This window comes from Lissotriton vulgaris, chromosome 2_1 (genome assembly GCF_964263255.1).
Source record: "Lissotriton vulgaris chromosome 2_1, aLisVul1.2, whole genome shotgun sequence".
Lineage (NCBI taxonomy): Eukaryota > Metazoa > Chordata > Amphibia > Caudata > Salamandridae > Lissotriton > Lissotriton vulgaris.
The window spans coordinates 626,518,802-626,541,375 of NC_141687.1; the positions used below are offsets into that span (position 1 = coordinate 626,518,802).

Below are 22,574 nucleotides of genomic sequence, written 5' to 3' on the forward strand. Positions count from 1 at the left end.
TCTTTTCTGGAACCTGGTATTTCGAAGGGATGGGATGTTCACCTTCAAACCCTTGCTTCTCTTTTGAGCTAGAGTTGCTGAATAGTATCGTGTTCTGCTTCGTCTATTTGTGTTTACGCTTTGACTTAGATTTACCTGAAGATTCCAAGCCGTAAGTAGATCATTCTTAGTAACGCATTGTGACCAAGACGGAGATCGAGACTGTGCCCACAACTTGGAGTGAGACCTGTGCTTCTACTACACCCTCTGTAGGTGTTTGACCACGTAAAGCATTGCCTCCTAGTCCTGGATAGCTTTTGGGTGCATGTGCATGAAGGTACACGTTTCACTGTTTTCAAGAGTTGTGACTGAATCCCAGGTATCAAAGACACCCCTTGTGTATGTTCGGCTTCCTGCAGTTTTTGCGCAGTTTGAAGCCTGTAGGATTTAGACGGACATCATTCCTAGCACACCGTTCAATAGTTTTGGAAAGCTTACTAGATCAACTAAAGCGGAGTGCGGAGCTGTAGATTCTCGCCAAGCAGAGAAAAAGGAACTGACATCAGAGCGCAGGGATGGAGATTAGCTGCAAAACGCCACATGTCAGATTTAACTGCAAATCGACACATTCCAGATCGAATTTGGCACCTGGGGGACATTCAAGGGTGAAGCATCTGCAGTTAGAAGTATCCATCTGAAACAAGAAATTAGTATATTAAGTAACTTTATTTAATTGCTAGATCCAGATTCCGATTATTCAGATTTATAGCAAGATTTCAAGGCATTTGAAAATCCTGTATGCTAGGCCACTGACCAGACACTCAAAATCTGACAAACTGCTTAGCCAAAAGGAGCATCTGATCAGGAACGGATAACTGAAAGTAGTCTTTAAGATCCATACAGAGAGTAACTTAATTGGCTGCAACCACCTAACCATTACGTTGAAGGCACTTCACTCCAACTTAAAGCCTGAATGTGAAGGACTTCTGGAAGAATGCTTCCACATACGGCATGCCAACCCAAAGTACAGCAGTCCTCCCAGCATTAGGTGGGGGCTTTAGTTGCCCTGTTTCTCACAAAAGGCAACTGCTAATGAACTGTGCACAATACAAGTAGATGATGCAATCTCTCCTAAAGTGTAGGTTGTTGAAATTCTTTGATCCTCTGAAGAACAATCTGGGAAAAGAAAAGGGACAGGGGAAATATCCTGCATAAGCCCTCTGTGTAGCACTAACAGGAACTGAATCAAAGGAACCATCTTGAAAGATTATTTGAGGAAGAACCATGAAAGTCGATACAGGCTCATCAGTCTTTGAGGTAGTGAACACCTGAAATGGTTTAGAAGGAGGCAAAGCTTTGGCTGGTAGGGAGCCGCACTTGATCAAATGACCATTAATAAACCCTGTAGAAAGCTCATTCCTGTTACTGGAAGATCCTGCACTTTCTTTTTGTGCCTTAGTGTAACAATAAGAGTAGAGATACCAGGCTCTCTACCACCAGTAATGGGTAAATTCCCCTAATGTCTATGCATATATGACTGAGTGCTGAACTTACCAAGAACAAGGAATATGGTTTTGCCTCGGTAAGATAAAGAGAGGTTGCTGGGACTGAAGTCCTCTATATTGCTTTGGTTAAGCTGTGCTATCCCGCCTTTGTGTGGTTATAGGTAACCCGGTGTAGTTTGCCCTTGATGAGCTTGACAATCATACAGGCCCAGAAAAGATTCTTCCCTTCATCAACATTCATTTTTATCTGCGTCAGAGCAGTTCTAATGCCAGAGGGCACCTACATTGAAAGCTTTCTGTGTGGGAGTAGTTACTGCTCTCTCACTCGGGTTTGCAAGGTGACAGCTGGAGAGGAAGTATGTTTATATTTAGCAGCATATGCCTTTTTACCCCTACCCCTCTGCACAGACTGCCTACCTGTTCTCCCTGGGGAAAGCCTCTGCCCATGACTAGAGGAGGGCTGGGACTTTTAAAACTGCAGCCACTCTGGAAGTTCTGGAAGTGCATGCTTAGCCATCAGAGTGATATAGGTAAGAGTTTTCCCAGGCTGTGCTTGTTTCATCTTTATAGACTGGACCCAGAAGAGTCTTGCTCAGGGAAGGATAAAAGTTGAACCAGAACTGGAAAATCTGTGTAGTTACTGATCTCTCTGCAACCGGGCCAGAGTCGATGGACTTGCCTTGCTGACTGACATGAAAGAGAAGAAGATGTACATGCCTGCACCAGCAGCTGGACTGCACTGGTCAGGAGAGACCAAATTATGAAACATAGCAAAAGGCCCAGCCGACTGGATAGACCACTGTGAGAGCAGTTCACGGAGCAGACATCCCAGGAAGCACAACATCGAACAGCCCAGCTTCCCGGCAGAACCAAAGTCTACAGAGAGACCAGAGGCCCAACCTCATTCTCTTCATGATCCAGAAGTGGGAGCCTGCCCTACACACTGGCACTCCCCATACACATGGGAGGCCTGTACTTACTTCTTTTTCAAGCACAGTGGGATCAAGGGACCGTCTGTTATCATTCAATAGTATGGGCTCCATCCCATCACTAAGAGGAAGATGTCCAGAATGCAGGACCGGGGGCGTGGCCTACCATCATGGCTGTGTGTATGCGTTCCAGGTAGGCTCCGTGTATAACCCTGCGAATTGGAGCTTTTCCGCACACATCCACCGATCAAGTTTACTAAAAAGTAGAGCGGTGGGCGAGAGGAATAGAATAGTAACCTTTCCGACACTCCTCGACCACTGGGGAGAGCAGAGACCGAGAAACTATGTGGAGAGCGGTGCGACCCAACAGGGAAAATGGCCGCCGCGACTTGAGCCCTGAGCCCAACCCAGACGGGGACAGCTGCCTGGAGCTGCAGTGAAGGCGGTAGTGCTCCAGCGCAACGAGACGCACTGATCTGGACCTGCTCTCGGTCGGGAGCTCTGCGGAGTGCGCCAACGCCCCCGGCTAAATTGTGGTTCCATTGAGGTAAAAGGGACACATAATGGCAGTGGGAGGATGTGTCATCCTGGGACTCTTTGGAAGGGGTTGAGGTAATATGCACGGGTCTGAACCTAGAACTATGAAGGAGAGATACGTTTTTCTCCCTTTTGTATGGAAAGTGAGGTCAGCTTTATTCGTCGAGCTTTGGATTTGAATGCCTGACCCAAAGATGGCATATAAAGAGCCGGGAGCTGTGATATGTGGGACAATCGACAGATGAGCGACTAATTGGAGGGACATGGGAGGAGATTAATAATTGAGTGCTCCTTTCTCACGATTGTTGCCTCTGGGTCCTGCACGTTGAATTTGGACGATTCTGGGATTCTTCTGTCAAAACATTGCACCTGAAAGCAGGTATTTGACCGCTTTCTCAATAATGGGGTCGCAAAAACAATTTGGCCAACTCCCACAGGGATTCAAGAATAGCCCAGGATTATTCTCAGCAAGGGTAACAGAGTTACTACAAATATATGGTGATGAGGCATTATCATATGTCGATGACATCTATCTTACAGACGATGACCTGGAGACTCACTTAAAGAGAGTGAACACCATAATAATTGGGTTCGCATCAGAGGGTTACAAATTCAACTTTAAAAAATCAAGAATTGCCCATCTAACAGTCCTATTTTTAGGATATGAATTATCAAGTGAAGGCAAAAGCCTGGCAGACAACTTCCTAGAGAAGTGTGCAGTACTCCAAGCACCAAAAACGCTGAAAAATTTACAATCAATACTAGGCTTCCTGATTTTCGGTAGAACATACATTCTAAATTACGCAGAGAGGGTTAAACCTCTCTATGAATTAATAAAACCGGATTTCAAACCAATAAATTGGACTCAAAAACACACAGAAATGTTGAGATCACTACAAACAGACATGTTAGCTAAAACAAAATTACAAACTCGCGAAAACGTACGCAACCTTGTAATCCGAGTCATCCCAGGAAGATGCGGATTCCCATACCTAACCTCTAATGAGGGAGAAACGGTACCTATAGCTTAAAAATCACATTTGTACACTCAAGCTGAAATGAAATTCAGCTCTACAGAAAAAATTCTGACAGCGGTTCAAACTGCTGTAGCAAATGAAACAGCCCTAGCCCAAGGCAAGAGAATAACTTTTTATACAGCAGAATCAGCCCTTGAGGCATTAACAAGTCCACGCAATCTGAATACAGTGGCATTAGATCCAAAATGGATACAATGGGAAAATTCTCTTGCTACAGAAGACGTGAAACACTATTTTGACCCGAAACTGAAAAAACTAGATGATCTAGAATATGAACAAGAATACCCTCTGCCAATCGAAATTCTGCCTCTGGAACAATATACCTGCGTAATCTATATGGACAGATTCGCACAACACTACGATGTAGATAAAAAATCCTACAATGCAGCGTGCGCGATTGTTAAAGGTTGCTGGCGCTCTGGTAAATTCAAACCGATGATTACCAAAACTGAATCACTCAGAAACTGTTCATCTCAGCGAGCTGAAATAAGATCTTTAAAGATAGCACTTGAAAATGCCGATCGCGTATTCCCCACACTAATAGTGTGCGATTCGCATTACTGCGTCAAGTCCTACAACAGTGACATGCAGACATGGAGCAAAAACGGTTACAAAGATGACACTGGTGCCACAATAAAGCATAAAACGCTTTGGGAACAAGTAGTTTTTTTAAAGAAAGAACTACAAAAGACTCACGTGATCCATACACTGAGTCATCAACGTGATGGCGTTCACGTTGCAGGGAATTCATTGGCTAACACAGCCACAGCGGAAGCGGTTCAACCGGCTTCCGTAGCCACAAAAAAGCGTTCAGAAAAACACATAGATGGGGAAACCATGCTGGCAGTAAAAGCCTCATTAAAAGGCGATTATGCAGCATTACCTCTAAACTATCCACTCAGTAATACATACATAATAGATGCAAACTCCGTTCCTTTTGCTCAAATCCCTGGAGTGGGGGATAGAGTAATTCCAAACACGAACCGGAAAGTTTTCTTGATTGAATACGCACACATGGGACTGGGTCCGAAGTACCAACAGATCTTGAAATCTCTAATAGAATTACAATCAGAATACTGGTGGCCGGGGATGAGCTTGCAAATCTACAAATTTGCAATGAATTGTCCAGACTGCAACAGAGATCGCAGTTGTGAACCGGACCAGACTATTGCCAGGACACCTTTATTAGAAAGCATCAGGCGATCTATAACGCAGAAATCCAACCGGAGATATGCGTCCCCATAATTATTAAGACAAAATTAACTTAAAAATGTAGACCACCAGCGCTCGGCTGACGCCAGAACTGTTATAAAAGATTTGCGAGTCTTTATCGGCACATACGCAATTGGCATGCTACATTCTGATCAGGGTCCTGCGTTTACCTCTCGAGCTTACAAAGAGGCCATGAACAGCATGGGCATCGCATTGCGGTACTCTTCTCCCTTCCAGCCTGAGGGAAATGCGGTAGTGGAAAGATAAAAACGTGACATAAAGCAACCTATAACGGCGAGGGTATTAGGTTCGGGTGATGGGTGGGTCAAATATTTAATGAGTGTCCAACGTAGTCTTAATAACATGCCAAGAAATTCTTTAGGAGGTATCAGTCCGTACGAACTATTGTTTGGTACTAGAATGATAATCCAGGATCTGGATCGTCAGACTTCAGTGGTAAAAGAAAAAACCTTTGATATCAAAGATCGTTTGGCTGTTTTACAGGACTTGAATGAAACAAGAAAGAGTCTAAGTAACAAAGTTTAAGCCAACAACCACTGAAGAACCACCTGTTCCAGCAAGATCTGTCTGGATTCCGAAGATTGGGGATCTGGTCAGAGAAAAGATCGCGGTAAAGAAGGAATTTGGGCCTTCTTACAGAAAAGCAGTACCTGTCTTAGCTGTCAGCGGATCAAGATCAGTAGTACTACCGCCACTTGCTGGTAAAAAGGAAAACAGAATTGTTTCCATCGATCTGGTGAAACCACAAACATGTGGCCGATATTAAATAGCAGGCCCAGTGGACTACCAAGAAATAGCAGAAGACCAAACTTTGCTACAATCCAAGAGGTTCAAACTGAGAGACTAATCACATTCGATAAACCTGCAGTAAATAACAAGGGACTATGCAACAAAGCCATGGAACTTGTGCCTCTTGAAACCCAAATTGCAACAATTCGTGATGATACACCAATCTACAACGATGTAGCATCAGAATGTACAAATGTAACAAAAGAAAATGCAAAGATCAATGGAATTCCGGAAGCAATCCCACCAATTGACAGAACTGCACCTGGCTATTTTATCAACTTTGATGACTTTTCCGATGATCCAAGTGAACATGGAGACAAGCTAGCAACAAAAACTTTCAAAGAAAAAATGACCGAACTTTTTCACCAACTAAAAGAAACATATCTGATTTCACCATGGATTTAATTTTGGACTGTGTTAGGTGTACTTTTCCTCCTGCTTTGGCTCATCATGGTTTTGTGCTTGGGTAGATCCATTGATGGAAAATATAGTACAATGGACACAGCAAGTCAGAACATCAACTTGGTCTCAAAGTCTCACAGATCCTCTCACATCGAGAAAAGAGAACTATCATCAGTAAACATCACAGCCAATCCAATACCTGGTGGTATAGCATGGGACAGAACTGACTATGATATTTATGGCCCGATTGAGCTCTTGAAGTATCCACACCAGTTTAAGGTTTCCTTAAGTGACTTTGTGATACCAAGTTTTTTTTCTGATGATTGGGACTTTGAAAATATTAATAATATGATGTCAGATTTAGTAATGTCAGCTAAATTCACAGAACATGATTATTTACAGGGTTCATCTAATTATGAAGAATTATACTGTTACAATCATCACTATTTGCATAAATCTGCACAACCTAGAAATGTTTTTAATTCTAATCAATGGGAACATTGTCCAACTCCACCAAAAGAAAGTTCGAAGACATTTTTTTGAGAAATTTCCATACTTCTCAGGGTTTAACAATAGTGATCCAGAAACATTTTATTTTAAAATGTTAAACAGAACAGGAATTAAAACAATGTTGACAAATACTAAATTGATTTATTCTGAAAAATGTTTTGACGAAATGTCTACATTTGGTTTTGAGTTCTGGAAAAATAACATTAAAACAAAAACCATCTGGGGTACAAAAGATTGACAGGTACAAGGTCTAGAATCATTATTCAGAGCCTGCATGATCCCAGAACAAATAATATTCCTGAATGATACCATTCAACAAACTACTTGTCTTGGCCTAGCTAAGATAAAAGACTTAAACAAACCGTCTATTCCGAAGCCCATACCTGATAGCAATAGCACTACAGATGTGGAAATAGACATATCCCATATTTTTCACCAAAACAGAACAAATCCTGATTGGAAAAAATGGTTGATCTGGCCCACAGATACAAACAACTGTCAAGATAGATTCCTGAACAAAAAACAGGGGTTAAAAATAACCAGGCCAGACCCAAGATATTCCCAGAGACAACATCCAGGGATAGTTACAACATACAGTGTAGGGAAATTATGCCTTGAGTGGCTACAGAAATCCACACTGGCTGAAATTAAGCAACACTTGACTTTACTTAAAGAAGGTGCTGACTTGCGAGATTTCATAATAGGACCTCGCAAACAGCGTCAAAAACGTTTCATAGCGGCCGGTATATACGCTGCATACAACGAAGCTTGGAAAGTAATGCAAATTGAGACAGCAGAAAAAATACGACAAATTGATCGTATAAATTTGGTAAAATCGCTTTCTGTTGTGGACAATGGGTTAACGACTGTCTTCCAGAATATATTCACTGGACAGTATTGTGTCATCTGCCTTTGATATAATAGAGCAAGACTTACTAATGTTACAACATGGTCAGTCCCAATTGCGTTCTATTGTACAGCTTGGCTGGACGTTGCAAAACCTACGTTCAGGCTACGTGCCATGGCGTCTAATCAACGCAACGTCATTATTTTCTATCTTTAACCTTACTGATAAACAAATCAGTTTGGCACAAAAAGGAGCAGATTATACGATTCTGAGCATTGAAAAACTTGAGAAATTACCATTGACAATGTCAGATAGACCTGTCATTGAATGGATAATACACGGAACAATTACAATTCCGATAACAACTTTCCAGTTTAAAAATTGTCAAGAATATATACCAGCAGGCCAGTATGAAAGGTTGGGTAAAGGATACATCAAATCAACCTGGGATTTACCTTACACACACAAATGTTATAGTGAAGGCAAAAAGGAGGTATTCCTTAGTGGCAATAATTGTAAAAAATCACTAGGCGGTCCACTTCTGTGTCAAGGTATTAACTTGCATGGAGCTTGCGAAGGGTCTTCAAATAACCTTTCTTGTCACCTGCAAGGCACTCCTGCAAAACAGATCGAGCCATTCTTCAGACAACTTTCAAACCAAAGTTAAGTTTTAATAAATGACCACAGCTGTTGTGGAATGGTGCCAGGAGAATGTTATCTCGTTACTGTTACTTCCAGGGTCGTTTGCTGTATGCAAGTATTGTATCCAAACAGCAATCCAGACATGGAGGCGGCAATATGGCCTCATGTGAATATCTCTTCTATTAGAATTGATACTTTAAGCAGAATGAAGTCTATTCTTTTACAGACTACTTTGCCTCTGACGTCGTCCAAAGAAACGTATGATCTGCAAGGTGCAAGGACGGCATTAGAGATACATACCTTTTATCGACAAATTGCCCCGTGCATTTCGTAGAAATGTTAAGTCAAATCTTAAACCTGTCTGATACCAGTGGCATCGCACATATATTTAAGACAGTTTTTTCAGGACTGTTAGCACCCTTTGAAACAGTTCTGGGCATCTTCCCGAATTTTGTCCATTCTGTCTTTGGCGGCCTACCCTTAATCTTGGGACTCGTGACAGGAATTTTATTTTTGTTCCTTCTGCTCCGATATGGCAAGCCAATCCACAGACAAGACTCCAGCAATGATGGAAGAAACGATCCTAGCAATACGATGCCGAGACCGTATCACTAAGGTCCTCGGATTGGCCCGGCAAGAGATCTGAATACAACCTGGTTTCTTTCATTCAGACCTATCTGGCAAGATTGCATCTTACCTGTGCTTCGATGTCTGCTATGCGGAGAAGAATGCGTGTTGGACGTCTGTCTTACACTACCATCAGTAGTACCAATGGATATCGACGCTTTGCTTTGTCCTGTAACGACTCATGCAACGTGTTGTCCCCAGCGGCTACCTATTCTGATGACAGCATTTGTTGAGACTTTACCATTACGAGTAGGTGGCGGTGAAGTACGAGAGGAAAGCAGCACCAGACAGGTACAACCTTTTGTGAGCATTGCTGATCCAAACATCGATGATAGCAATCACGCTCCAAACTGCACAGTTACAGCATTTTCGAACTTGGTCGTACTTTCACCTGATGTTGTAGACCAATTTTTTGCGAGTCTGTCTGATATGATGTTCTCTCCCAACAACGAGAACAACATTTAAAAACAACGATCACAAAGCGTTCCCTGAATTCGGCCTTCAGTTTTGTTACTAAAAACATTTGGGACCATTTTTTTTTTCCCTTCCCCTGAAAGCGAAATTATTTTTCTCTTCAAAAATATTTACCATTTTTCTGGCACATGGTACTCTGCTTAAAGTAGAACTATTCTTAGAGAACAGAGCTTCTATTTTTAGAGACGTTAGAGACAATATTTACCTCAGCCTCTAGCACATGTACAATATCGCATAAATATGTGATGAAGTGGTCTCGACCACCTTTTCTGTAAACAGAGCCATTTCATGTGTAATTTTCACAATTCATTCAGCTGATATATATATATATATATATGCATTTAACTGAATGATAACCCTGCTTGAAAAACATACAGTACCAATACTCATTGTTCGTGTATAAACCATACACCATTTCAAATGCGATTATGCATTTTGGGGTGGGTTGGAAAACACACATACATCGTTATATGTTTATATTGCTTATTATTTAGTAATGATGGACATTAATACGTGGAGTGGGTGTTGTATTTCTATCTAGGACCCTAATTCGATATTCCTGATTCATGCCCTTATGTGGTTATAACTAATAATATCCTTATAAAGGCATAAGAATCATATCTATATTCAGTAATAGCCCATGCAGTCCAAAACACAGCAAGGCTACTCCCATAGACTCCTAGAAAGCACAACGGGTTCTTTAAACAAACCAAGCCTCCAGCAGCCCGGGAAAACCCCCTGCTTTTGTTTTGATTTGCACAAGAACTCCTAGAGTCCAGAAAGAACTGTTAGTTCTTGGTGACGTCTTATGTCCAACTTTACGTCAAACCCGGCACCTTTCAGGTATAAATATACCAACGTTGCCTTAAGCAAAGACACAGTGGTTGGGAGCAGAGTGACGTTCTACTTGCCCGGGAGCCCAGCTGTTATGAGAGCCGACGGAGACCGCCCCTCCCCTTGACGCACTGAGAGAGACGCTGTCTTTTTCTCCAGCCGAGAAAATCCAGCTCCGGTGTTCCCAAGTCACCCTCACGGGTTGCTGGGAGATCGAGTCCTGAGAAGCGAGATACAAGACCTCCTTCATTCTATAACCAGGTACGGAGCTGATTGAAACCTTAGAGAGAATTCTTGATTCCGATACTAGGCAAAACTTAACTTAAACTTAAAACTGCAACTTACTTACTCCTTCCAACGTATTAGGCTTAGGTCAGGTACACTGGGGTAGGCGTATCTTAGAAGCACCAGTTGAGTTCGCTAGTCCATGTTTTTATGTATGTATATATTTTATCCATTTTAAAGTATCATATGGCTAAGAAACCATATCAATGCTTGTACAGTATTATTTCATAATACTACTTTTACTGTACGCACTTTACTTTACAATAAGTATTGCAATTATGGCAATTCATTTCTCTTGCATGAGAAAGAAGACTGCTCAATAAAATAACACCTTTTATTGAAAACGCCCGTCTCTCTATTTCTCTGCAATCTGGTGGAACTAAGCATGCACGACTGACTGAGTGAAATAGCTGTCTATTGTTTCACACGACTCTGGAGATACACTCTTTATTCTGGGGGAGCAAAGTTGTCATGTTATATGGTTGTCAGAAGCTAATCCCTTCTTGTCTAAATCAGGACGGTTAACCCTTTCCTGAACATTTGAGAACGTTTCTAGTGACCTCTGAGCTAGCTGGCAAAACTAATTAAGTCTAACATTGTCAGTAGAGACCTAGATGACCTCAGTCCTAAGTCTGCACTGCTGTTTATGTTATTCCAATGCGCAGAGCCTATTGGGAATATAGGAACTACACTACAATACATGCCAATGTATTTCAGTGGCCACTTGGAGGAAGAGCTCTCGCACGCTGAGAGGGCTCACAAGTCTTCTCCCTCTCGTACCCTACAGAGAAAAGTTGTGGAGTTGAAAGGGAAACTGCATGCAATCTATACTATTAAACCCGAGAGTACGCTATTGCGCCTCAAATAATTTGGATACGAAAGCAGTAACAAAATTGGCTCCTTACTGGCAAAACAATTAAGAGCTATACAGGAAAAAGACTATATTGGGCTGATCAGAGACAATAGAGGACAAAGAAATTACTGTGAGGAATGGAAGGCCAGTGCATTCTGGGAGTATTATAAACAATTATATACTACTGATTCATTAGCTCCAAGTGCACACCTTAGATACCTAATTAAGCTTGGCGTGCTGCAGGTCTCCCCTGAAACTAAAGAGACACTCAATTGCCCCGTTGATAAAGAAGAAGTACAAAAAGCCATAGGCTCTCTGAAACCTAATAAAGCTCTCGGCCCAGATGGTTTTAATGCTCAATTCTTTAGAACATTCACTCCGGACCTTGTTCCCTATATGACAGATCTCTTCAACTTTATAGTTTCATCCCATCGATGAGTAAAGCACTGATCACAGTCATCTCCAAACCAGGGAAGAACCCCCAACAATGTGCCTCTTCTAGGCCAATAGCGTTACTTAATTTGGATGCTAAAATGTATACTAAGATATTAGCTAATAGGTTGGAAGAGATATTACCTGATCTGATCCAACCTGACCAGTCTGGGTTAATTAAAGCTCGCCAGACTCATGATAACTTACTTCGGGTTATCCGGCTCATAGAAAATGTACATAAGAAGTTAATCCCGTTGTTCTTGTTAGCACTTGATGCTAAGAAGGCCTCTGACCTAGTGGACTGGTCATTTTTAATGAATACATTGCGTCATTTTGGGTTTGTTGACCAATTTCTAAAAATGATAAAGGTCAATTATCATAGACCCAGATCCCAGTTATTGGTTAATAGTACAGCTTCAGATTTCTTCAAAATTAACAAAGGGGACAAGGCATGCTTTTCGACCTCTGCATAGTTCTATGTTGGTGTGGATAAGGGCCAACCATGAGATTCAGGGTATACAGTTTGGTTTAGAGGAACAAAAATATCATTGTTCATGGATGATGTCCTTTTGCCTGTTACCTCTCCACATATCTTCCTACCAGCCTCAAAATAAGTACTCCATAATTTTGAATGAGTGGCAAGCTTGAAGGTTAACCTCTCAAAATCCTTTCATCTTAATTTGTCAATCCTCCCCGAATGAGATGGAAGAGATAGCCGCTACTTCGCCATTTAATGGGTCAAGAAAGAGATTCCATATTTGGGTATCACGATTACGCCAAATCTGGCAGGTCTATACAAAGCTAATTTCCCTCCTATACTACAACTTAAATCAGATTTTAAAGGATGGGCAGCCGTCTACCATACTTGGAATGGCCGCATAAACCTGATTAAGATGCTGCTGCTTACTCGGGAACTGTACCTGTTCCAGGGTCTTCCCATCGGAGAGAACTGGGAGTTTTTCTACGAGATTCGTAAAATAATTACAACATTTATTTGCCAAGGTCGTAGAGCCAGACTTTCCCATCAATTACTAACACAATCGAGAACTACCGGGGGTCTGACTCTACCAGACTTCTTACTTTATTATAGAGTGGCCCAGCTTAGAGTTATATCCGAATGGTTTTGAAAAGTGGTAAGTGTGTTCTCCACATGAGTTCACATCAAATATTCAGGATTAATATCCATTCTTTCCAAGTCGTAGTATGAAGGACAGAGACATTTTAGTTGCAGTGAAGTGTCTTTATTTTTGTGCATAGGACAAGGACAGCCGACACGTGTTTCGCCCCCTCTTGGCGATTTGCGCCGGGGCTTTCTCAAGGCTAGTTTAGCTTTGTGACGTAAATGGTTGTAGTTTCAAATAATTACAGTGTCCCAGATGCAAAAATATGATTCTGGGATTCAACCAAAGAACCACGACGTTGAAGGGAGACTAGGAGCAGGGGCATTAGCCTAACAAAAACATGTTTTTACTTCTGAAGAATCATATTTTTGCATCTGGGACACTGTAATTATTTGAAACTACAACCATTTACGTCATAAAGCTAAACTAGCCTTGAGAAAGCCCCGGCGCAAATCGCCAAGAGGGGGCGAAACACGTGTCTGCTGTCCTTGTCCTATGCACAAAAATAAAGACACTTCACTGCAACTAAAATGTCTCTGTCCTTCATACTTCGACTTGGAAAGAATGGATATTAATCCTGAAAATTTGATGTGAACTCATGTGGAGAACACACTTACCACTTTTCAAAACTGTTTCCTTACTTGAAGCCCAAGAGGTCCAGAGCTTCGAGTGTGTCTCCACCCACTTACCAATACAACTTATTAAAGCGTTGTTCAAGCCTTGAAATCCTTGGACCTTTTGCTATCCTATTTACACTCTTATATCCGAATGGTCCCTTAGAGCTTCAGATGAACATTGGCTCCACCTGAATAGAGTGGTGGCGGGCTGGACAATAAGGGATCTTCTGTGGAAGCCTAGACAAGACCAACCAAGGAATGCTTATTTAAGTACACCTACGGCCACCAAACTTAAAGTGTGGGACACTGTTATTAAATAGCGCAGACTAACAACGTTTCCATCTCCATATACAGTCATCCACTATAATACAGCATTTCCTCCAGCGCTCTCCGTAGGCCTTGTTTGATAGATGGCGAGAAGGTGGTTGCATAACAATTTAGGATTTATTTAATGGGGGTGACATCTTAACTTTTGAAAATTGCTGTTGCAATTTTAATCTGCCGTCATCCGAGAGATTCTACTATATTCAATTAAAACATTGGGTGTTGCAGCCACATATGAGATTGGCAGCTACCAGGGACCTTCTACCTGTTCAGAATTTTGGACGAAGTGATGGTACTTTCAGGGGCTGCATATCCTTTTTCTACACTCTTTTACACTCCACTAGACCCCTGCCTGCCCCCCATGCACATACTTTTGGTTCACCACATTGGGCATTACCATACAAGGGAAACAGTGGTGTACACTTTATAGCAATATCTACAAGAATAATCGCTCTATGACTTTGAGGGAGACCCACTATGAGATTCTATATGACTGGTACCTTTACCCTGAGAAGTTACACACATTATTTCCAAACACCTCAGATAGATGTTGGAGAGGTTGTGGAATGATGGAAGATTTTTGCCATATCTTGTGCCCCTCCATTTAACCTTTCTAGAAAGAAATTCTGACGCGGATTAGGGAGATCTTAGGCTATCCGATATCAGAGAGCCCGGAATATATCCTGCTGGGCATACGGGACCCTATCATGAAGAGTCAAATAATGGGAGATCACACCATCATGTGGCCTTGTTTGGGGGCGCGCAAAGTGGCTTAGGCTGCAGCATGGAAGAAACCGGAGGCCCCTACCCTCTCCCAATGGCACTCTCGGCTTTGGCAGGCCTTAGCTCTGGAACGCATGACATACATTTTAGCTGACACACAGAAGAGTTTTTATTCCATATGGGGCCCCTTAGTACGGTTGCTCTCGGAGGGACTTCTCCCTATTCTCCTCCCAGCCCCGATTACGGGCACTTCTCTTTTTCCAGATTTAGTCTGGCCTTTCCTTCATGTTCTCACCAGAGGATAAATATGTTATTTCTTGGGTGAGTCCCTTCATGTGGGGGTCCTCTATGCTCCCCATTCCTCACCCTTCTAAGAATAAGTCAACCTTTAATCTGCAATTAACACCTGTCATGCAAGATACGTTGTAACGTTTTTGTCCAACAGGATCTTTTCTTTGTGACGTTATCGCTTCCTTTTAAGAAGGGTACTTCACAGTATACGCTTGGGATTTTGATGAATTGTAATGATCTCTAAATGCTATGTATTCTTACGCCGATTTATGCCAAGCTTTCTTTTTTGAAATGCTGGAACGTCGTACACTGTTGCAACCGGCTTAATGAATCGATTTGGGTACAGCAGTGAGCCGTTACCCTTGAAGAATTTTCAATAAAAATATTTTGACACAAAATAAAGGACTGTTTTACCTATTTTTCTATCCCGTACAGTTCTAGAACGAATGCTCTGGAAGAGCGATCACTGCTAATTTTTTTCAAACAAAATAAAATAACAGTAACATAAAATACCAGTTGGCTTTAGTTGGCCTCCGTATTCCAGTGCATCTCTGCAACCACTGGAAAATTTCAGAAAAATCACTAAAAACCTGGTTATTTGCTAATTAAATTCCACTTTTATTATCCAGATACCGGTTGACTATCCGTTGAGCGCCTAGACGCCCCTGGGCAATCGTGCGCTATATAAATCCTGCAATCAAATCAAAATTTGGACTGTACCTTGTAGGATTGATATACAGCCTCTACATTCAAAAGAAATCCACAGGACATGAAGATGGTACTCGTACATTATTCATCCAATGCCCCCAAAGATATAGTCCAGTAACACCCTGAATTTGACCATGGGTTCTGGTAAAATACATTGTGCTATTCATTAACCATGCGTGTATAGACACAGGATTACCCAGGGAACAACCAGAAGCACCCACAACTATTTCTTGATGCTGGGTGACGTGGTGCTTGTGTGTGGTTTATTGGGTTGAAGCATTTTGTGATTTCTAAGGCTCACGTTTCAATCCAGTATGTAACCAATTTTTATGAATGACAATATGCATCCTCGAGTACTACAGGAGACTACTTTCAAGTAAAGCCTAGGCATTCATAAAGACCCAAGTTAACCCAAAACATCTCCCACAGTACAATATTAGCTGCCGAGATGTTAACCAGAATTCAATTGCTTAGTGCCAGGGAGCCACAAACCAGAGGTTAGAACTTGGCCTTTCTGTATGCCATATTTCTTTTTTATAATAACGTTTTTTATTATATAGCAAAGAAAATCTGCAGGTACATTCCTTACAAAGGATATGACAGTTTGTATGCCATATTTTTAAAGGGTCCTATTTACGCTACCGATTATTAAAGTCCCCCCATGCCAGGTAGAGTTCTTCACTATTTTCGGTGGCTGGCTCCCAGTGTACAAAAAGTGATGGATGGACTGCTTGAATTAATCTCAGCCACTGGTAATTACTTGGGGCTGCATCCTGGTCCATCATTATTTTGCACTCCATGCCACCTCAGTTTGGACCAACCTATATGTAAATCAGTCTTGACACTGCTCCAATGGGAACAGTCCAGCCCAAGTAGCTAGGTATAGCTTGGTTCCAGTGACCGCAGGGTCCAGACTGATTTGCCTATAGGTGTGTCCAAACTGAGGTGGCGTGGTGTGTAAATGAAAACGATGGACTGGGATGGGGCCTTGAGTAATTGCCAGAAACTGTGATTAATTCAAGCATTTCATCCATCACTTTTTGCATACTTGTGTATGCTGCCCTAAGTGGGACAGGAATGCCCAGACACTGGTCCCTTGCACACCGTCACTGGAACCAAACTATACCTGGCTGATGAACCCATACCAAAGGTGAAACCAGTCACATGTTGCTTGTGTTCCAGTTCAGGAAGAAGCTGGCTTTTGAGTTTGGACCGGACTGTTTCCATTGAAGCAGGGTCCAGACTAAATTGCATATACCTGGTCCAAACTAAGGTGGCATGGTTTGCAGAATAATGAAGGCCTGGGATGCAGCCAGAGTAAATTACTAGCGGCTGAGAATAATTCAAGCATTCATTTATCACTTTTTGTATACTTTAGTATGTCGCTCTCAGTGTTAAGCACATGTTTCTTCTGTCCATACAGGGTGGCTCTTCCAGGCTATATACATCTTTCATCTAGCCTCAAAGATGGACCCTTGACTGCAACATGGGCCCTTCTCTGTCCCCAAGTACTAGACTTCCAATACATTCACTCATGTATCTACAGTGTGAAGGACTCAGACCTTTATAACCGATTACATTTGCTTGCAACTTTTTTATGGGTTCGATTCTTAGAACCACAAATGAACTTGAGAATGTGGTAGAAAGGGAAACCAACCTCATCGTTCATTGAAGCATCAATGCCTGGCCATAAAGCATTTTAGAATCTCGCCAAGAATCTCTGCCTACCTCTTGTGTCTCTGGCTTCGGTGGTGCTGCGCCTTCTTCCTGTGCATTCTCCTCCAAGGTCTTACCAGAGAACTTTTTCAACCAATCATCATCAGACCAAACTACAAAAAAAAAGACAGAAGAGTGCAAGTGAGGATAAAGTCAGGAGTAGACGGAGACCAAAATGCTGGCTGGCAGTCACTGTTGCCTGGCCATTACCAATGATCCCCACCAAATCTACCGGCCCTCCCTTCCATGGCCTACTCAGGCACATTCTAATAACACATACAGTACTCACTTCTATGTTCTACCAAGTCTCATACTATTCCTTCCTGCACATAAAATCAAATGTGTTACCCCCTCTCTCCAACAAAATCTAATTGTTGCAAGGATAGAAATGAGACTTCACTGGAATCAACACATACTTTTTCCAATCATTGACTAGCCACTCCCCTAGATTAAGAAGTGAAAACCCCGAGGAATGTCACTTGAAAATTTGAGGTTGACAAAAATATTTGATCATGCACTTTTGTCAATAGTTGGCCACCTTCACCGTTTTTTGGGAAAATGTAACTGAAGACATAATTGAGAAACTAATGAACACAAGGTTGGTTGCAGAAGACTCAAAAGTTTGGGAAAACCCATCATATAGTGTGACAGACGGCGGTAATTGATGCCTAGGGCCAATCCTCATATCGGAGGAGACAATAAGCAATGCTTTTAGTTCAGCTGCCATTCAAATCTCCATTAATATAGAGGAAGCTGTCACGGTAGTCAACCGACAATACCTCTAGATAAAAATAGTGTCACAAGCATATTGGTGAAAAGATGCCCTAGTTAACATTCACTTCCCCTACATGTTGAAGATATGATTGAGCCCCAAAGCAAGCTATCACATGGAAAAAGGAGGCGCCATAAAAAATAAATAAATAAATAAAATCGGTCCGGGAGAATTTAATTTCTTCTGTTACAAAATTATGCAAGTTTCCTTACAACTTACACCCAGGTAATTTCGTAAGCGGAAATCAGATTCCACGGTTGACTGAGTTACAAGTTTCTAATGGGTCAAGCAGAAGAAACAAGAAAGCACAACTTCTGGTTTGTGTCCTCTCAAACTCATCTCCAAGCAAGTGTCATAACATTCCATGCCCAGAGCATGGAATCTGCCAATCCTCTAATTTCCCCTTCCGCACATTTGCTTCTCAGACTCGCCATCCTACTACTATTCCCATCCACTGGCTTACTGATGCTCATTTTAATATCATGTTTGAACCATCCCCCACAGAATACTCCTAGAACTCCACCTCCTTGTACATACTCACCACAACACATGTATTCTACCAACTGCCTTTCCTAGCCAACTATCCTACATCCCCGCCTACCTATTTTCCAATCCTGTACATCATTTCATGACTTCTTCCACTCACTCCCCAATCACATCCACTAACAGACTTCACATGATACTATATTGCCTATATATGGTTTTCCACTGCACGATGAACCCTGGAGCTCATCTCCCACAAAGTCTCATATCACAGAGTTTACTACATATGGGTGAAGTAGTGTGGCTCACTGGTTAGAGGCGGCAGACCCGAGAGCAGAGGACGGCCCGGGACCAGGGTTCGATTCCCGGCGCGGCAGGTTTCTGGACCAGGGTCAGCGGACTCGATAATTCTCTCGCCTCGGTGCCCACTCTGATCAGCGATCACACTCGGCAACTCTGGGCATTAGCTTGCCTCATCTTCACTAACGGCCCCACCAGACCGCCGGGGATGCCTGGTCTCACCCTGGAGATACCCATTAAGGGACCATCTCTCAGGGAAGCCAGGAAGGGTTTCGCAGCGGTCGAAGCGCCTTGGGACCCTACGGGTAAGTAGTGCGCTATATAAATGCCAATACATTTACATTTACATTTCCACAAGCATTTGCAATGCAATAGGTCTCGCATTAACGCAAATTTAAGCTGTTGGCATTGTAAATGACAATGCTTTTTATTTAGGTTTTAAAAACAAAAAAATAAATAAAAGGTATTGTCATTTAAAATAGTTCAAAATAGCGTAAATGCGAGACCTATTGCATTGCAAATGCTTGTTACGAATACTTCCACCTCTGATCTGATTGATAGTTACACAGTTGATCTGTTATAAGTCATGTTTACCCTCTCTTTACAAGGATAGCATTTTTCACAAGGGCCTGACGTTTCCCACCAGTGATCAACAGTGCCATCTGCTGGCAAGTGGTTAAACATTTATGTGGGATGGTGCCACATTTCTACCACCAGCCTTGATTACCAAATTAGTATTACAAAGCCGGTGTTAGAATAGTGCTCACTATCTAAATGTAGACCAGTGTTCAGCCTTGGGGGCCAGTATATGGGAGGAGAGAGGTGGGGTGTGAAGAGTGGGATATTTATTTATAAAGTTTTATATAGCGCGAACAAGATCCCGAAGGATATCAGAGCGCTTTACAATAAATTGGTAGAGAGGACAACATGAAATGGACATAGTAATTGAGAAAAGGATTGTGCCATGGAGCGAGGAACAAAGAGACAGACGCCTTATAGGTGCACCATCCCCTTATGGCAAGAATTTGCTCATTGAGAATCTTTTGCCTTCAACTTTGAAGGCTGTCTTCGAGGAGAGTATACGTACACCTGGAGTAAGAGAGTTCCGTATTTGAGGGGCAGCACCAGAGAAGGCTCGGAGACACGTTCTCTTTTTACTGGAGATGATAGGTTTCAGGAGGAGAGTGGAGGCACTTCTAGATGCCCTCCCCCCACATGATAATTAAAGTTTTTGCACTAGGTGCCTGGGAGTATTGTAGTGGAGGGCTTTGTGCGTCAGGATTGCAATCTTTAGCTGAATTTGTGCTTCACAGGGTAGCCAGTTGAGAGATTTAAGGACTGGGGATATGTGCTCATTTCTTTTGGAGCCTGTAATCAGTCTTGCTGCAGAGTTAAGAGAGGCCCTAAGTGGAGCCAGGGCAAATTTAGGAAGGCCACAGAGAGTTGCACTGCCATAGTCGAACCTTGGTAAGACAAGAGCTTGTACAACCTGCTTGAAATCCTTTTGTGGCAACAAGGGTTTGATCAATCTGAGAGTCCTCATCGAGTGGTCCGCTCCCTTACAAACGTTGCTGATATGATCTTCATATTCAGGTGACTGTCCACTGTGACTCCGAGCGATTTGGCTGAGTCTATGATGATTGGAGTACAGTTGAAAGCCGTGAGGTGAGGCATCCAGAGGTCGATCTTGGGGGTGTGGTTCAGCGGGAAGATGAGCAAGAATTCCGTTTTGGAGGCATTGAGCAGAAGATGGTTCTCCATTAACCAATTTTGAGTCAACATGAAGATAGAATTTAGCGCAATGATGTTATCCAGGGATTACATTTTTAAATAGAGTTGAGTGTTGTCAGCATACATGTGGAAGAGAATGTTCATTGAGTTAAGTAGATTAGTGAGAGGTTCCAAGAAAAGGTTAAAGAGGATAGGTGAAAGGGCAGATCCTTGGGGGACCCCCATAAGTACTGGGGAGGGCTGAAAGAGAGAGTGGTTTGACTTGAATCTTTGAGATCTGTGTAGAAGGAAGGATGAGAACCAGAGGAGCACCTGGTCAGAGAAACCCATTCTGTTTTGTAAGATGGATAGGAAGATGTCATGATTGACTGTATCGAATGCAGAGGAAAGGTCAAGGAGGATCAGGAGGCAGGATTCGTTTTTATCAAGTATTTTCAGAATGTCATCAAAAATGTGTACAAGGGCCGATTCAGTGCTGTGACCGCTCCGGAAACCTGATTGATGATGGTCTAAAAGTTGGTAATTCTCAATGTGAGTACAGAGCTGGGATTGGACACATTTTTCAAGAAGTTTCGCAAGGGTGGAGATGCTGGAGATAGGTTGGAAGTTATTAAGATCCGATGTTACATAGGATTCCTTCTGCTCTTTGGGTAGCAACCCACAGAGGTGAGGTGAGCATACCAAAGTTCTCTTCTGTTGGGCGGACACATTTTTTGGGAAGGAATCCACAGGCATGAGTATTCTCGAATGGGTTGACTGTGGTGTACCGGCCTCTTGGAATATTTTATGCCTGCTTAAACAGAGAGGATTTCATTTTGTAATCTATCTCCACCTGTAGGGTGTCTAACCAGGAGTAAACTTGACTGCCAAACAAGCGAGCAATGGCATTTAGGCAAGAGCACATTGGTTTGGGACACGGTTTGAGAAGCAGAGTTGGGTTACGAGACCATTTGAATCCATGTGTATTTATGTGAATTCATGTGACTAAGAACACCAGGTTTCAGTCCTGTGCTATCCCTTCACAAATAAGTTTCAGATGTGCTAGTCCAATGGATTCAGTTAAACTGAACCAATGCTACAGGATCCGGAATTCATGAGGTTGTTAACCCTTTCGCTGCTGATGACGAGCTCAGCTCGTCATCACCCACGGGTGTCGTGTGCTGATGACGAGCTGAGCTCGTCATATCTGCAGCAAAAGAGCAATTTCCAGCATACGGGAAAAATCATGGCAGCAGCCATGTGGTTAAAGGAATGTCGAGGACTAGAAATGGTGTCCCAGATGGCATGGAATCATTTAGTAACCTAATGTATGCCTGGCCCTCCCTGAAGCAGGAAATATACCTGCTATTTATCCTCTGATCATATTTTGATTTTAACTCTTTGTTGTGAACTTTACAACCATATTGTGTTTGCCTAACCAGGCCTACTAGATTGACCACCTCTCTCTGCCACTTATGTCCAATCAGCCTAGGGGTTTCTTTCTGTGGCTCTGCTGTTTCTGACACAGGATTGGATTGCTGGTTGCTCAAATGAAATCTGTGCACCTTTGCTTTCCCTAGTACAGTACCAGCGTTGTTCCAGCTACCTTTCACTCTGATACAATGCATACCGCATACATCAATACTAAATCTACCCTTTACCCACCCTCAGTGGGTAACCTACTTAGTGGCTTACACAAGAATTAACATTGCTAATAAGCAGATTTTTTTTTCATTTATAGTGGAACGCAGTGCTATAAAATGAGTGATTTCATTTTTTCCTACTTTTGAAAAAAAAATAATACGTATTTTAAACTTTCTTTTTCGCTTGGGCGAGAGTAAATGAGCATAGTATGGGAAATTGTAAACACAAAGCAACATATATTGCATGGTAG

At 42.3% G+C, this 22,574-nt stretch overlaps 1 protein-coding gene across 1 annotated transcript in view; it reads right to left on the reverse strand.

Annotated features, from left to right (window-relative positions):
• Positions 1-22,574, reverse strand: part of PPIE (peptidylprolyl isomerase E) — a 189,830-nt gene that overhangs the window by 78,613 nt on the left and 88,643 nt on the right. Inside the window, exon 6 of the mRNA XM_086955749.1 lies at positions 17,428-17,528. Within this exon, the coding sequence (XP_086811875.1) occupies positions 17,428-17,528 (101 nt within the window). The remainder of the gene's footprint in view (positions 1-17,427; positions 17,529-22,574) is intronic.